The sequence below is a fragment of the Lithobates pipiens genome, unplaced genomic scaffold (genome assembly GCF_037356315.1).
Source record: "Lithobates pipiens isolate NorthernLeopardFrog02 unplaced genomic scaffold, aLitPip1_a1.2 Scaffold_6, whole genome shotgun sequence".
NCBI lineage: Eukaryota > Metazoa > Chordata > Amphibia > Anura > Ranidae > Lithobates > Lithobates pipiens.
Genome location: NW_027507881.1, coordinates 3,318,225 through 3,335,548, shown reverse-complemented (window position 1 = coordinate 3,335,548; position 17,324 = coordinate 3,318,225). Strand labels below are relative to the sequence as shown.

The following is a 17,324-nucleotide window of genomic DNA, read 5'->3' as shown; positions in this document are numbered from 1 at the left end:
TATCCATGTCCAATAAGTGGTTCATCTTATAATTAGAGCCACAATTAGTAACCCATTGGGGGTTAAAATAAACTTAAATAAATATAAAACTAAAATTAATATAAGTTGACTGCTTTGCATCTCCATTAGCGGGACATATAGTGCTATGTTGCTCCACCCATTCGGAAATATTTTTTAATAACATTTTAATATAATTTGTGATTTGTAAATATAATTTTTGATTTGGGATTTTAATTACTTGCAGACTTTAACCACTTGCCGCCCGCCCTATTACAAATAGACGGCGGCAAAGTGGTTTCATAATCCTAACCGGACGTCATATGACGTGATCAGGATTATGAGCCGCTGCGCGCCCCCGGGGGCGCGCATCGCGGCGATCGTTGTTGCGGGGTGTCAGTCTGACACCCGGCAACTATGATCTCGGTAAAGAGTCTCCGACGGAGACTCTTTACCACGTGATCAGCGGTGTCCAATCACGGCTGATCACAGTGTAAATGGGAAGAGCCGGTGATCGGCTTTTCCTCACTCGCGTCTGTCAGACGCGAGTAGAGGAGAGCCGATCGGCTGCTCCTCTGACAGGGGGGGTCTGTGCTGATCGATTATCAGCACAGCCCCCCCGAGGATGCCCACACTGGACCACCAGGGACGCCACCAGACCACCAGGGATGCCCAGCAGAGGTAATCCTCCCTAGACCACCAGGGATGCCAGTCAGGCACAATGGATGCCAATCAGTGCCCATAATGGATGGCAATCAATGCCCACAATGGGCATCACTGATTGGCATGCATTATTGTTTGGCACTGATTGGCATCCATTAGTACAGTATAACACCTGTGTTGCTAATGAGTGCCCACCTGTGCCGCTAATGAGTGCCCACCTGTGCCGCTAATGAGTGCCCACCTGTGCCGCCTATCAGTGCCCACCTGTGCCGCCTATCAGTGCCCACCCATGCCCATCTGTGCCGCCTACCAATGCCCATCTGTGCCGCCTACCCATGCCCATCTGTGCCGCCTACCAATGCCCATCTGTGCCGCCTACCCATGCCCATCTGTGCCGCCTACCCATGCCCATCTGTGCCGCCCATCCATGCCAATACGTGCCAGCTATCAGTGCCAATTTGTGCCACCTATCAGTGTCCATCCGTGTCGCCCATCCGTGTCGCCCATCCGTGTCCCCTATCAGTGTCGCCTATCAGTGCCGCCTATCAGTGTCCATCAATGCCACCTCATCAGTAAATAAAAAAAATAAAAAATAAAAACCGCAGAGGTGATCAAATACCACCAAAAGAAAGCTCTATTTGTGGGAAAAAAATGATAAAAATTTCATTTGGGTACAGTGTAGCATGACCGCGCAATTGTCATTCAAAGTGCGACAGCGCTGAAAGCTCAAAATTGGTCTGGGCAGGAAGGTGTTTAAGTGCCTGGTATTGAAGTGGTTAATTATATGCAGTTTTGTGCTATATTAATGTGGACAGTGTGCTCGGATTATGCATATGTCCACCGCAATTATAATTGCCACGTTGTTTACTATATACGTTGATATTAAAGCAGAGTTCCAGTCCCCCAGACATTTTTTTTCTAAGGACAGCTCTGCAATTGTCATAACATGTAGATGAACATTTGTAATATGTCATATTTTTTGCACTTTTGCTTTCTTTTAAAAAATGTAATTACTCACTGATCTCGGAAGCAGGCAGGTTCCATTTTAGCTGTGGGAATCCGAAGCCCTCCTGTGTTAACTTCCTGGATTTCTGTGCTGCTGATTACCCAGCATGCACCTCTAAATCCCATACCTATTCTTCCTGATAGGTTGCTATAGCAACGTCAGCGTCGGCACAAGTTCCCGCCCCAATGCTATAGAAACCTGTCAATCAAAGGACAGGAGAGGAGAGGAGAGGAAGTTTACAAGTCTCTCCAGATGCCGCCGAGTGTACTGTGTACCGTGACTGTAAAAATGTTATCCCCCGATTGCCCCCCTCCTCCTCCCATTCTCCTGTCAACAAAAAAGAGAGCGCTGCTCTCTCATTAGGTTCGCTGCTCCAATTTTCTGCAGGATATTTTTTTCCCTCCACATTGCCTACAACTCCCAGCATACACTCAGCTGGGCTAACTCCCATTCGCGTCATTTCTTACTTCCAAATATTGCGGTATTTCGGCAGTAGGCGTTTTGCAAGGACTCCTGGGATACATGAGGCTGCTATCCCAGGAATCCTTGCAAATCGTCTAGGCGATGGCAGCACAGTGGTGTAGTGGTTAGCACTTTCACCTAGCAGCAATAGGGTTGCTGGTTCAAATCCTGACCACAACACTACCTGCCTGGAGTTTGCATGTTCTCCATGTGCCTGCGTGGGTTTCCTCCGGGTACTCCGGTTTACTCCCACACTCCAAAGACATGCTGGTAGGTTAATTAGACCCTGTCCAAAAAAATTGGCCGTAATATGTGTGTGTCAATGTTGTAAGTGTGTTGGAACTCTACAGGTTAAAGGACTGCATAAATAGCTGCAGATGGACACCGGTGGCAAGAAAAGGGCCCTGAGGCGATTCAGTTCGTATAGGTAGCGCTATACAAGTCATTCATTCAAAGGAGGAACTAATGGGGAAAGACTAAAATAAGGTATTTACGAGCAAAAAATAAATAAATAAAAATGCCCTTTGTGAAAAGTGCTGCATGTCCTTAGCTCATACAGATAATGTGATGAAGTCACAAGCAGTGATGTAATGCATAGGGAAGTGACTGGATTATGAAGCAACTGGAAGTGACGCATAGAGGTGCCTGCAACGCCGTACATTGTTGATCTGCCTGACATTTTTAAATATTGTTGTAAGTAGCCATTTTTTTTTTAATAGGTAAATTGAATTGAGACATTTAACGCTATGGGATCTTCCTGTTTATTCCCCGCTTCTATTTGCTATGGATAAACGGGTGAACTGACCAACTGGGAGCCATTATTGAAAGACAACACTCTTAAGGATACCCCCCCTGGTTACCACACTCAGGAGGGCCCTTCATTAGAAAAATCTTAGCGGCATTTCCTACCCATGTAGAGGTAAGCGCATAGAGAGCACTGAGTGGAGCACACGAAGAGTACACAGTGGATGTCACCTGAAGAGTTTGCTTGTCACACTGCTGCACACCAGCACTTTTTTTCACGTTTATTGTTTACTTATGAACTTTTATATTGGTATCACTATCCAATATAAGTAGGACTTTATTGATATATTTACACATTTAAAGGTGTACACAGAGGACCATTTGATATCTAGCACATAATTTGCACTATTTTGCACCATATCAATTGTTTGCTCTATAACAATTTGCACAGTAGTAGCAACTTCATTTGCCTCATTAATTTTTGTATATGTTGTTTATATTTTTTTGCGTATTTGCACAGTAGCTTATCAGCATTTTGCATAGAAGAATTAATCGCATTGATTTGTTTGCACAGCAGTTATTTGCACAAGGGTTTTCCATCATTATTTGCACAAATGATTTACATTGATTTATTGCACTTTATATATGTGCAAGGTAGAATTTACATAATTTTAGACAGGGAACACACCCCTGGATTAGTATATGGTATATAGGTTGCGCTGATCCCCATTTCTTTTTAATATGAAATCATTCCCTTTTTTGGGCTTGGAAAGAGTTAAAAGATCCCCTTGTGGAGGTGATATCCACAGCAAACTTCTTGAGAGGGAGGTGTGGTGGATTTTTAATCTCCAAAACCAGAATGCCTGCTGGTTTAAATTTCCAATATGATGTGGATCTTTCTCTTAAATAAAAACATAAATAATAATATATTTTTTGTAACTCTTTCTATTCATAACATAAACATTGATATTTTTAGCTAGGGATGGGCCGAACACCCCTCCCAGTTCATTTTGCACCAGAACATGCAAACAGGCAAAAAATGTGTGCGAACATGTGAACCCCATTAAAGTCTATGGGACACGAACATTAAAAATCAAAAATGCTAATTTTAAAGGCTTAAATGCAAGTTATTGCCATAAAAAAGTTTATTGGGACCCAGGTCCTGCCCCAGGGGATATGTATCAATGAAAAAAAAGTTTCTAAAAACATCATTTTTTTCAGGAGCAGTGAAACAATAAAAATTAAATATGCCTTTAAATATCATGTCAGGGGATCCCCTTTCTCTGCCTGTAAAGTGGCGCATCTGTCTGATGTGTTTTATAGTCCTGCAGCAAAATTACATTTCTAAAGGAAAAAATGTAATTTAAACTTGCTTGCAGCTCCCGACAATATAGATAAAAATCTAAGAAAAAATTGGTGTGGGTTCCCCCCCAGTCCATACCAGGCCCTTTGGGTCGGGTATGGGTATAAAGGGGAACTCCACACCAAAACTAAAAAAATACCACAGTATGAGGTCGCTTCCAAAATCCATACCAGACCCTTCCGGTCTGGAAGAATTTTAAGGGGAACTCCATGTCAAAAGTTAAATAAAAAATTGGCGTGAGGTCCCCCTCAAACTCCATACCAGACCCTTCTCCGAGCATGCAGCCCAGAGGACAGGATAGGCGGGGACAAGCGAGCACGCCCCCCCAACCATACCAGGTTGCTTACCCTCAACATGAGGAGAGTGCTTTGGGGTCCCCGTGTTAACAAGGGGGCCCCCAGATCCCAGCTTCCCCTATGTGAATGGGTATCGGTTAAAAAGAAAAAAGTGTCCCACGAATCCACGATGTATATCCATCATCAATCATGCCGCCCGACAGACCCAAAAACTTGAAAAAAATGAAAATACTGTGCCTCCAAGGGAGGCGCCCCACCGACTTTTATCTTTTTTGCTGTGACAGCAGCAATATAGTCAGTGACGCACATCCGGCGGGGACGATCCTGGCTGTGTGTATTTATTTCAGAGTGCATACGTCCTTCTCATCACACCTCTGACGATGGCCCATAGGCCGAAATGCATCTGGTGATGTGGGGAGGATGCAAGTATGCTTTTTCTGCGGTTCCTTGAAAGTATTGTGTGTCCATGTTCATTTTACAACGCTCGTTTACAAGTTTGTTTGTGAGTATTCTGCAATAAATATATTTTTTAAGCAATCCTGTGCGGGCTTCACTATGCGCATCTTTATTTTCTTTATGGGGCACGCTCCTCCCATTTGAAAGTGACTGGGATTGATGCTTATGTCCAGATAGCGGACGCTATAGTGGATATCTTGAGTGGAGACTACCCTGGAGACTACATTGTTTTTGGAGTGGTTAAATACAGAGATGTGGAGACACTCGATGTGTTATATAATCAAACGCCTATAACCTGTGACGTGGTGTGTAGCTTTTGAAGCTGGTGTGAGGATCATGTTTCTTTCATTCACCAATCTCTTGAATCTACTTCCTATCTTCAGCGCTGCATATGGACTCATTATTTAGACATTGCAATCAAACAATATTTACTGCTTTTTATTTGTCTACTTCATTTTAGTTGTCCACCTGACGAATGTTGGTTAATTATTGAAGTGTGGATATTACCACATATTTTATTCAATGTCTATCAGTGCTTCATATTAGTACTATCTAAACCCTTGTACACGCGATCGGAAATTCCGACGGAAAATGTCCAATCGGACCATGATGTCGGATAATCCAACGGTGTGTGGGCTTCATCTGACTTTTTCCGTCGGAATGTCCAACCAACAAAGTTTGAGAGCTGGATATAAAAAATTTCCGACAACATGGTCCGATCGGACTTGTTACGATCGTTTGTAGAGAATTCCAATCGGACCAAGTGCCACACATGCTCAGATCAAAGTCCTAGACCAAGGCTATTGGCTACTAGTCTGAACGTAGTCCCGTCGTAACTAAATAACGTCATCACGTTCTGAACGATCAGACTTTCCGACAACTTTGTACGACAGCGTGTATGCAACACCAGTTTCGGACAAAATCCGATGGATTTTGTTGTCGAAATGTCCGACCGAGTGTACAAGGGCTAACAGTTGTGAATAGAAAATATGAACATAAAAGCTAAAGGGGGTACCTCATCCTAGATAGAATTTAGAAAACTCAGAACCAGCAAGACGGACTATCACGGTATCATTGAGAAATTTGAACATATAATAATACATTATTTTTAAAAATTGATACATAGAAAAACACTATAAAATCACTAAGATGTTATCTTGATATCTTGAGGTTCAACTATAAAGGTTGATGGTTGATGCGTTTTGCAAGGTAGCTTCTTCAGAACCAAAATTGACTCGTAACCAAAGAACCTTCAGTAGGAGAAATACATATATTAAAGATAAACGTAAGTCCAATATTGCATACATTTTATCTGTCAAATATACATTTGAGGAGTACCAGAATAGCCCTCAATATGCGAGAGCATTATAAACTTACAATAACTTGTGGACCCTAGACAGTTGAACCTGAGGAACAGAGGCGGTGTGCCCCACACAGTGATGGGGGGGGAGTGGATAGAGGCAGAAAGATGCAGGACCTGGATTCAACTAGACCCTATGTGTGTTGAGAAAAGCAATATTTTAATAATCTCCACAAGACCAATCAGAACCACTGACCAACACGGCAGAATGAATACACAAAAAATTCAAGAAAGTATAAACGATAGAGTGTTTTCTGTGTTTTGTAAATACTATTGATCAGTTCCCATCAGTGCCCATCAATGCTGCACATTAGTGCCTCCTCATCAGTGCCTATCAGTGCTGCATATTAGTACCACCTACCAGTGCTCATTAGTGCTGCATATCAGTGCTGCATATCAGTGCCACCTCATCAGTGCCACCTCATCAGTTCAGCCTATCAGTGCCTGTCAGTGCAGCCTCATCAGTACATCAGTGCAGACAAAAAAATACTTATCTATAAAATGTTATACCAAAAACTAAGAAACATTTTTTTTTTCAAAAATGTTGGTCTTTTTTATTTGTTTTCCAAAAAACAAAACTAGTGGTGATAAAATACCACAAAAAGAAAGCTCTGTCTGTCTACAAGAAATAACAAAAAGTTAGTTTGGGTAGAGCGTTGCATGATTGCGCAATTGTCATCCAAAATGCAACGGCGCTAAAAGCTGAAATTTGGCCTGGGCAGGAAGGAGTTGAAAGTGCCCGGTATTGAAGTGGGTTAAACATCCAGTGGTGAGACTTTCATTTACAGACCCACTGGGTAAAAATGAGCATTACCTCAACATTGTTTCTGCTGATTTATATATTTCCCAGGAAGCATTGCATAAAAGTCCTTCCCTCTGAATTTACTGTAATGTTAAGCTGATCACATGTATAAATATATAAAAATTGTTAAATTACTCTTTTGGGGAAAATCTTTTTGCAGCTCATCCTCACAGTATTACCTGAACCTCCTAGCTTTCCTTTCTGCAATTGATAATATTAACCGGGATCCAGACATCTTACCCAATATCACTCTCGGCTTCCATCTATATGATTCATGGCTGGAACCCAGGAAGGCTGTACAGAGTGTTCTGAAGATCTTATCTGGACCAAATGGGACAACTCCTAATTTTTCCTTTAAAGGACATGGCAAGCTGGCCGGTGTTATTGGAGATCACTATTCATCCACTACAATCCCAATCGCCCAAATCCTCGGACTGTACAGATACACACAGGTCAGTGAAAACTTCTTGTATATTTGTAATACTATTCTATAAGTCAACAGAGACAGAAATATACATTTTACATAACATGCCAGTCTGTGAAAATGTAAGTGTATGTAAACTCTAATGCCACGTACACACGATCAGAATTTCCGTTAGAAAAAAACTTGAATAACGGAATTCCTCTCAAGCTTGGCTTGCATACACACGGATCACACAAAATTTCTCTGAACATTCGACCGTCAAGAACGCGGTGACGTACAACACTACGACGAGCCGAGAAAATGAAGTTCAATGCTTCGGAGCATGCATCGAATTGTTTCCGAGCATGCGTGATTTTTTTGCACGTTGGAATTGCATACAGACTAATGCATTTTCGGATAGGAACTTTTCCAGACCGAAAAATAGAGAACCTTCTCTCAATCTTTTGCTGGCAGGAATTCCGCCAGCAAAAGACAGATGGAGCGTACACACGGTCGCATTTTCCGACAAAAGGCTCTCGGAGTTTTGCTGTTGGCATTTCCGATCATGTGTACGGGGAATTACAGTGAAAGTGTAACTAAACCCACATCATAAAAACAATCAATAAATGGTGTATTACAAGCTGCTCATACTCACTAAGTCACTATGAGATTCCTTTTCGGTATTCTACAAAAATCCAGGTGGGCCCTGTTGCTCTCTATTAGGGATGAGCCAAACACCCCCCCTCTGGTTCGTTTCACACCAGAACATACCGAACATGCAAACAATTCGGAAGAACACATGAACACCATTAAAGTCTATGGGACACGAACATGAAAAATCAAAAGTGCTAATTTTAGAGGCTTATATGCAAGTTATTGTCATAAAAAGTGTTTGGGGACCCAGATCCTCCTGCCCCAGGGGACATGTATCAATGCATTGTTTTTTTTTTTTTTAAATGGCAGTTTTTTCGGGAGCAGTGATTTTTTTTAATGCTTAAAGTGAAACAATAAAAATGAAACATTCCTTTAAAGCAGTTCTTCACCCTAAAGGGGAAGTTCTGCTAATCTGATCCCTCCCCCCCTCCGGTGCCACAATCGGCACCTTTCAGGGGGGAGGGGGGTGCAGTTACCTGAATAATCCAGGTATCTGCACCCACTTCCGGCCAGACCCCCGCAGACGCCCCGCCCCCCCCCCCCCGTTGTGTTCTGGGAAACACACAGTTCCCAGAGGCACAGCGGGGGACCATAAGAGACGCGCAGCGCGACTCGCGCATGCGCAGTAGGGAACCAGGCAGTGAAGCTGTAATGCTTCACTTCCAGATTCCCTGACAGAGGATGGCATCTCTGGACCCTGGGACAGGTAAGTGTGATTTTATTAAAAGTCAGCAGCTGCAATATTAGTAGCTGCTGGCTTTTAATATTTTTATTTTAGGTGCAGAACCGCTTTAAATATCTTGCCTGGGGGGTGTCTATAATATGCCTGTAAATTGGTGCATGTTTCCAATATTTAGAACAATACCACAGCAAAATTACATTTCTAAAGGAAAAATTCTCATTTAAAACTGATCGTGGCTGTAATGTATTGTCGGATCCTGGCAATATAGATAAAACATATAAAAAAAAAGAGCATGGGTTCCCACCCTCAGTCCAACCCTGGACCAAAATTTTAAAAAAAAATGTGCGTGTGACCCTTCAGGTCTGATATGGAAATGAAGGGGAACCATGCACCAATTTTTTTTTTAAATGGCGTAGAGTCCCCCCAAAATCCATACCAGACCCTTATCCAAGCAGGCAACCTGGCAGGCTGCAGAAAAAGAGGAGGGGGTGAGAGAGCGCCTCCCCTCCTGAACCGTACCAGGCCATATACCCTCAAATGGGGAGGATGCTTTGGAGTAGCCCCCAAAAGCACCTTCCCCCCATATTGATGGGGACAAGAGCCTTATCCCCACAATCCTTGGGAGGCGTTGTGGTTCAGGGTGCCCTTAATGTTCATTCCAGACCCAATTGGCCTGGTAATGGACTGGGGGCAGAACCCATGCTCTTTTTTTAATGAGTTTTATTTATATCGCTGAGACCCAACAAATCATTACAGCCGCAATCAGTTTTAACTGACAATTTTTCCTCTAGAAATGTCATTTTGCTGTGGTACTGTTCTAAACACGGGAAAAATGTGCCACTTTACAGGCATACTATAGACACCCCCAAGCACAATATTCAAAGGAATATTTCATTTTTATTGTTTCAATTTAAACATTAAAAAAATCACTGCTCCCGAAAAATGGCAGTTTTAAAAAATTTTTATTATGTCCCCTGGGGCAGAACCCGGGTCCCCAAACACTTTTTATGACAACAACTTGCATATAAGCCTTTAAAATTAGCACTTTTGATTTTTCATGTTAGTGTTGTAGACTTTAATGGTGTTCTGGCGGCTTTCTAATTTGCCCTGAACACCGCATATTGTTTGGTGTTCACAGAACATCCGAACAACCAAAGTTCGACCCAAACTTATGCTCAAAGTACAGTTAAATCACACTTGTTTAATAATACTAAAAATAGGTAAACAGAGTAAACATTATCAAAACATAGCCAGAGTTCAGGAACCGGAACGGATAGTCAGACAAGCCAAAATGTCAGGGAGCCAGAGATCAGCGTAGTAGAACAGCAAGCAGGATCTGGAGCCAGAAAGAACATCAGCCAAAAAAGTCTTAAACAGTAACACAGGAGAGTGTTTCTAGAGATGTGACCAAGGCGAAGGCAGAGAAGATCTGGACTGAATGGCTTAAGTAACCAGGACTGACAAGCAGGATATCATCAAAATGTGAGTCACTGTGGAGAGCTAGGAGCTGGCAATTAGCGGACAGCTGAGCGGCCAGCTCAAAGAAGGAAGGGGTGAGCCTGACAGGTTCCTGACAGTAGGCGAAAACCATGAATTCAGAAAATGCCAGCAATCCACTGAGTGGTAATATTTTATCCAGGTTAAATGAGCAGGATCACCACATGGATCAGTTTGCCATAGAGTTACAGATGCTTCTGATTTGCACTGCTCACCTGAATCCTCCCATTGTGGCTGTTCTGGTACAATCTGTGTTGCAGAACATCCTTGCTGCTGCTCCAGTCTCTGTGCAGGTGCCCACCTTGAATATTAACTCTGTAAGACGTTCCTACACTCTCCACTTTTGCTTCCAAGATCCTCGTGTCCATCAAAGTACAAGAACTGTTGCCAATTATGCCACTGAATTCCGTACTCTGGCAGAAGAGGTCGCTTGGAACAATGAGGCCCTCATGGCTGCTTTTTCTCCTGGTCTCTCAGATAACATCAAAGATGAGATAGCAGTTGAGGCAGCCATATCATTTTAATCAGGCTACACCGGCCCACCACCGATAAAGGAAGCCGGCTCCAGACGTCACACTTTTGTTTAAATTTATTTAATAAAGGCATTACGTTTTTATTAATATACTGATCGGGATTTACTGTCAGGTATATACCTAAGTATTTCATAGCTTCCACCACCTTTACCTGGGGAGCCCCTGGCGCAATCACATCATCTAGGGGGTCGACTCGGAGCAGTTCTGATTTCCCCCAGTTTATAACAAGCCCCGTAAACCTTCCGAAACCTTCTACTAATTTGACTGCCTGGCCCAGGGATTGATTGGTATCCCCCAGGAAAAGGAGGACATCGTCCGCATATAATGCAATCTTTTCCTGTCTCTCTCCCTTTATTTGGAACCCTGTTATCCCCGGATCTGCTCTAACAGCTATTGCCAATGGCTCCATAGCAAGCGCAAAGAGCAGAGGAGACAATGGGCAACCTTTCCTTGTCCCCCTGCTCATTTCAATCTTTTCGGAAAGCTTGTTGTTAACCCTTACCCTTGCACTAGGGGCATAATACATCATTTTGATCCATCCTATAAAGGAGGGCCCGAATCCTATTTTCTCCAATACGCACCATAAATACTCCCACTCTATGCTGTCGAATGCCTTAGTTACATCCAATGACATTATAGCTCTTGCCCCCATGTTCTCTGATGGAGTCTGCATATTCAAGAAAGCCCTTCTAATATTCATAGCAGTAGTTCTTCCCTGAATGAATCCCGTTTGATCTGGATGAACCAATTTAGTAATAAATTGATTCAATCTATTTGATAAAACCTTAGCTAATATTTTGACATCCGAATTCAATAGCGAGATCGGCCGATAAGAGGCTTTCCTAATACATTCCTCCCAGACCCTTGCTTTTCTCTTGGTTCTTGCTACCTGCTGGATCAGGATGCCCCTAAGAAAAGCCTTTAGGGCATCCCATGTTACACTAATTGGAGCAGTACCCGTATTAAACCCTATGAACTCTTGCATTTTTGACGAGATCTCCTCAACGTCTTTTATTATTTCAAGCCAGAATGGGCTGATTTTTCATCCTCCTTGTGTGCTATTTTCCCCGTTGTTTAAGGTCACCACCATCAATGAGTGGTCAGAGACTCCTCTGGGCATATATGCTATGTTCCTTATATTTTGTACTAATTCTGCGTTTCCTAAGACCAGGTCTATTCTAGAGAGGGTAAGATACGATCCTGAAAAACAAGAGTATTGTTTAACTCTCAGGCCGCGTACACACGCGGGGACTGTTCGCCCAACTTTGTCCGCTGAACAGTGTTTCGGCGGACAGTCCGCCCGTGTGTGGGCTTTCAGCGGACAGTTTCAGCGAACAGTTTGCTGAACAAGGTTTTTCGGAATTTCCGAAAAACTGTCCGCTGAAACTTGGTTTCAGCGAACAGTCCCCTCGTGTGTAGGCTTGTTCGTCAAACTAAGTTCCGCGCATGCTCAAAAAGGATTTACACGCCGAAAGTTGTAATGCAGTGTATAGGACGTTGTATTTTCCGTCCCGTCGTACGTGCCGTTCACGTCATCGCGCACGGTTTCAGCAAACTGTTCGTTCGTCGTGTGTGGGCAAGTCCGTCCATGCTAATTTTGAGCGGACTGTTTGCTGAAACTGTTTGACGGACAAAGTTGAGCGAACAGTCCCCGCGTGTGTACGCGGCCTCAGGTTTCTCTCTCTCCATACATCCATTAAACCCATTTCCTTCAAAAAACCACTCAACCTGGTTACTCCCGTATTCCTGGATCTCATCCTAGGGGGAAACCTATCAATCTCTTCATCAAGGACTTCGTTAAAGTCACCCAGCGCTATAATTGGGATGTCTTCCTTGTCCCCGATGAATTCCATTAATCTGTACATGACCTCCATTTTAAACGGTGGAGGGATATAAATATTTGCCAAAATACAACATCTACCCTCCAATACGCCATATAGGAAAATATACCGGCCCATTTCATCGATACTGGCCTGCCTGCATGAGAAACCCACTCCGTCTTTTATTAGCACACTCACTCCTCTTGAATAAGAAGTATATACTGAGTGATACTGCTGTTGAAATTTCCTGTTTTTTATTTGCGATATAGACAACTTTGTCAAGTGTGTCTCCTGCAGGCAGGCCAATCCAACATTGAACCTCTCTAACATGGAAAATACAGTCGCTTTCTTAATCGCACTACCCAGGCCCCTCACATTCCATGACCCGATATTAAGTGTTTTAACCTGTGTCATCTATCGGATAAAAAAAAAAAAAAGGGAAGAAAAAAAGAGCGAAAGGGAGAAAACTGGAGAAGGAGAAGAGCGAAAGGGAGAAAACTGGAGAATGCTCCAGTATGGATATGTAAAAAATGGTTTAAGAAACTGGAAACCCTCTTTCGGGAACTCATCTGGAAGAAGGGCACAGCTAGGATCCGGCTTCAGACGTTACAGCTCCCAATAGATAGAGGGGGCTTAGCGGTGCCGCAGCCTAGGAATTATTATTTGGCAGCACAGCTGCAGCATCTGGCGGGTTGCGACTTGGAAACTGGAAGTAATTTAGTAAGAGGGATTATGATGATAGGCGCCCCTCACAATACAGTGGCCGAGGTATTAGAGGCTGACTCCTTCCGGCACAAAAACTCTGTAACTCTTATGATGGGTAAAGTGTGGAAAACAGTAAAAATATTAATGGGGTATACAGGTTTGTCAGAATCTACGCCGCTATGGGATAATAAAAATCTCCCGGAATTAATTCCAATAGGAAAGATTAAAAACTGGGAAAGACAGGGTATAACGAGGCTGATCCAACTCTATGACGGTAATACCCTAAGGTCATTCTCGGACCTAAGGGAGGAATATAACTTACCACAACAATCCTTCTTTAGATACCTTCAGATGAGACACGCGCTGGCAGCCCAGTTTGGGGTACATATGCCAGTATGGGATAAAATACTTTTGCTTCGGGAGTTACCTACTATGGATAAGGCCAGCGGGTGTATTTCGGCAATATATAAACAATTATGTTTAAATGTCAACCAGGAAGGGGACCACTTAAAACAGAAGAGGAGATGGGAAGAGGACCTGGGGGAAATATCAGATAAGCAGTGGAGGAGAATAATGGAATTAGGGCCAATGACATCAGTCTCCCCCTCACAAAAAATCTCGCATCTGATGTTGGTGCACAGGGCTTACTATACCCCTAAGAGATTATATCAATTCGGTAGGAGAGATGATGATAGATGCCCCAGATGCCAAAGACAGGGAGATCTTATGCACATGGTGTGGCGTTGTCCGAAGCTGTTTCGATATTGGCGGGGAGTGGTGGAAACTATAAACAAAATTTTTGAGGTAAAATTAGAAATGGACCCGATAATCTGCGTGCTGGGATATAGGGAGGCGCGGGGAGAACAGAAATGCACTACGGTGGCAGTTGTGCGCTGCCTATTCCAAGCACGTAGAATAATAGCACAAAGGTGGCAGGCGGAGAGGCCTCCATTGGTGAGTGAATGGATCCAAGACATCTGTGAATTAATTTGGAAGGAGAAGACAATATATGTAAAAAGGGGGAACCTGAGAGAGTTTGAAAAAATATGGAGACCATGGGCAGATGAGATGGGATACCCCTTAGATTAGAAATGAGTCTGAGAATCAAGATCAAAATTAAGAAAGGGGATGTAGACTTTAATTTATGCTATGAGTAAACCGCCTAAAAAGTAATATAAAGACGAGGTAATAAAGGTGAAGGTAGTAGGAAGGTGGGAAGGGAAGGAGAGAAGGGAGGTAAAGGGATAGGGAGTTGGAGAGGAGGGGGAGGAGAGGAAGAGGAGGGGATAGGGAAGGAAGAAAAAAAGGAAGAAAAGAGAAGATTGTAGTAGTATAGTAACGTCAAAGGGAAAGAGAGAGGAGGGATAGGTTAATGATTAAAAGGATGCTAATTTATAGAAGATAAGGATAACAGTAAATTGTATGAGAAATTAATTTTGTAATAGTGATATATTATTGCCTTTTTAAAGTGTTTACGTACACTAAGACGTATAAAGAAAAAAAGGGAAAAGAAAAAAGAGGAAAAAAAAAAGATGGAATAAAGATTATTAAATGTAAAAAAATAATAATAAAAAAAAAAAAATAATGATACAATGATGTGAAGACAAGGAAGATGCAAATGAACGTAAAGTTGATTGGGGCCTCGTGAAAAACTCGCTGACGTAGCAAAAAAAAAAAAAAAAAAAAAAGATGAGATAGTAGTCCGAGACATACCTACATATCTGGAGAAGTTGATCACCGTTGCTATTCTTATTGACCTTCCTTTAAGGAGCTCTTGCGGAAGCCTCCTCTACATTTGGCTCTGAGATTTGCAGTCCCACCCTTGCTTGCCTCACCTTCAATGCCTCCTGGTACAGAGTCTGCCAGTGAAGTAGAACCCATACAGTTGGGCTTCACACGTCTCTCTGTGGATGTGAGGGCCTATAGGAGAAGGGAGAGATTGTGCCTTTATTATGGCCAGGCAGGTCACTTCTTGAAGTCTTGTCCTACCCGTCCGGGAAACGCTTGCACCTGAGGTCCTGTAGCAGACAGACCTTAGGTGGTGTTGTTACGTCCCCAGTTACCTTGAAGGATAAGCCTCTAGTTTTGGTTACCCTTTTGTGGCCTGAGTCGTCAATCAATACACAGGCTCTAATCGACTCTGGGGATGCAGGCCTGTTCATAGCCAGGGCCTTTGTGTCTAAGCACTCGATTCCACTGCAGCTTCGAGCCACTCCACTTGCTATTGAGGCTATTGATGGGAGACTTCTACAGCCTGCCCATGTGACTCATGAGACTGCTCCGTTGAGTTGCCCATGGCTGTAGGGGCTCTTCACCATGAGATAATCCAATTGCAAGTCATTTGCTCTCCTCATTATCTGGTGGTTATTGGTTATTCTTGGATACAGAGGCACAACCCCTATTTTGATTGGCTTTGTGTTGAGGTTATTTCCTGGTCACCACTATGCAGTAAGACATGTTTATCGGAAATGTATTTGGAACTTCTCTTCTCTGGTGAAACCCCTGACTGATATGACCAGAAAGGACGGTAACCCACAAAATGAGTCTGTGGATTCCATTAAAGCCTTTGAGTCGGTGAGGGAGTAGCCACAGCTCGGATGTGACTTGAGTAGGTGGGCGTTACACCAAGCCCACAATGCACTGTGACTATCCTGTTTAATGCCGACACCTCCTGGAAGCAGGCTTCAGGCTCCGCCATCCCTTCAACCCGCAATCCCTGCTGGTCTCCCAAGCTCCTTAATTGGCTCATCAGTTGAAGGGCTAACTCTGGCTTCCACCATCATGTCAATCCACTAACTCACCATCTCATCATCCAGCCATCCCGCTGATCTCCCGCTGGTCTCCCACTGGTCGCTGGTCTCCCACTGGTCGCTGGTCTCCCACTGAACGCTGGTCTCCATGCTTGTCTCCCAAGCCTCCCCATTGGCTGAAGGGCTAATTCATCCGCCTGTCATCCTGCTCCAGCCACCAACCTGTTTCAGGGCACTGTCATTATGTCAGCCCATCATTCTGCTGGATCATTAACTTCCATCCTGCATCAGGTCACTGTTACCACCCTAGCTTGCTGGCTAATATGTATTTTTCTTAATCTGCCATCTCATCAGCTTGCCGACCTGCCAACTTCTGGCTGGCTGGCTAACCAGAGATTATAGGGATCACAAAAGCACAAGGGCAAGTAAACAAGTATACAAGTTACCAAAGTTACCAAAACCAACCTACAACTGCAGTTTTATGATGGTTTGGATAGCAACTAGACACTGTATCTGAATAGAGAAGCAAAGAGTGGAGGAGAGAGAAGCCTTGCTCTCCTCGGTAAAACAGATTGAAGTGGTAGATAGGCAAGCTCTCTGTGACAGGTGCAACATTTGAGTGTGGATACAAAAGGCATAAGTGTGGAGATACATGTGGGGATACTACTATTAGCAGATCCTCAGTGGCGGTAGCACAACAGCTGTTCAGAAAAGCTACAACAGTTTTCTTTGTGTTTGATAGCTGACACATTTCCATATTTTAACACGTTAGTGTATTTCTACACAGCGAGTTTCTCTTGTCTCTCTGGACAGTGATCTGTGGTGTACAAAAGAGTTTATATTTGCTGTGGTTTATCGTTGTTGGCTTACACTTACATAAATAATCAAAAAAATTAAATAAAATCTTATTTATGTTATAATAAGAATATAATTATTTAATACACAGCTATACATAAGTGACCTGTCCACTACAGGGAAAGTGCCGCGGGTTATGACCTGTCAAAGGAGGAGGGAGCAGGAAATGGAGGCATTGGAGAAGACACTGCAGGACACTGAAGACCCCTATGTGGAAGGTGCTGCCAATATGCCCCATGTGAAAGCTCAGGCTGTTCCTAAAAAAGGATCTAGAGA

The 17,324-nt window shown here is 43.3% G+C and overlaps 1 protein-coding gene across 1 annotated transcript in view; it reads left to right on the top strand.

Moving 5' to 3' along the window:
• Positions 1-17,324, top strand: part of LOC143958246 (vomeronasal type-2 receptor 26-like) — a 75,555-nt gene that overhangs the window by 12,043 nt on the left and 46,188 nt on the right. Inside the window, exon 2 of the mRNA XM_077467764.1 lies at positions 7,310-7,601. Within this exon, the coding sequence (XP_077323890.1) occupies positions 7,310-7,601 (292 nt within the window). The remainder of the gene's footprint in view (positions 1-7,309; positions 7,602-17,324) is intronic.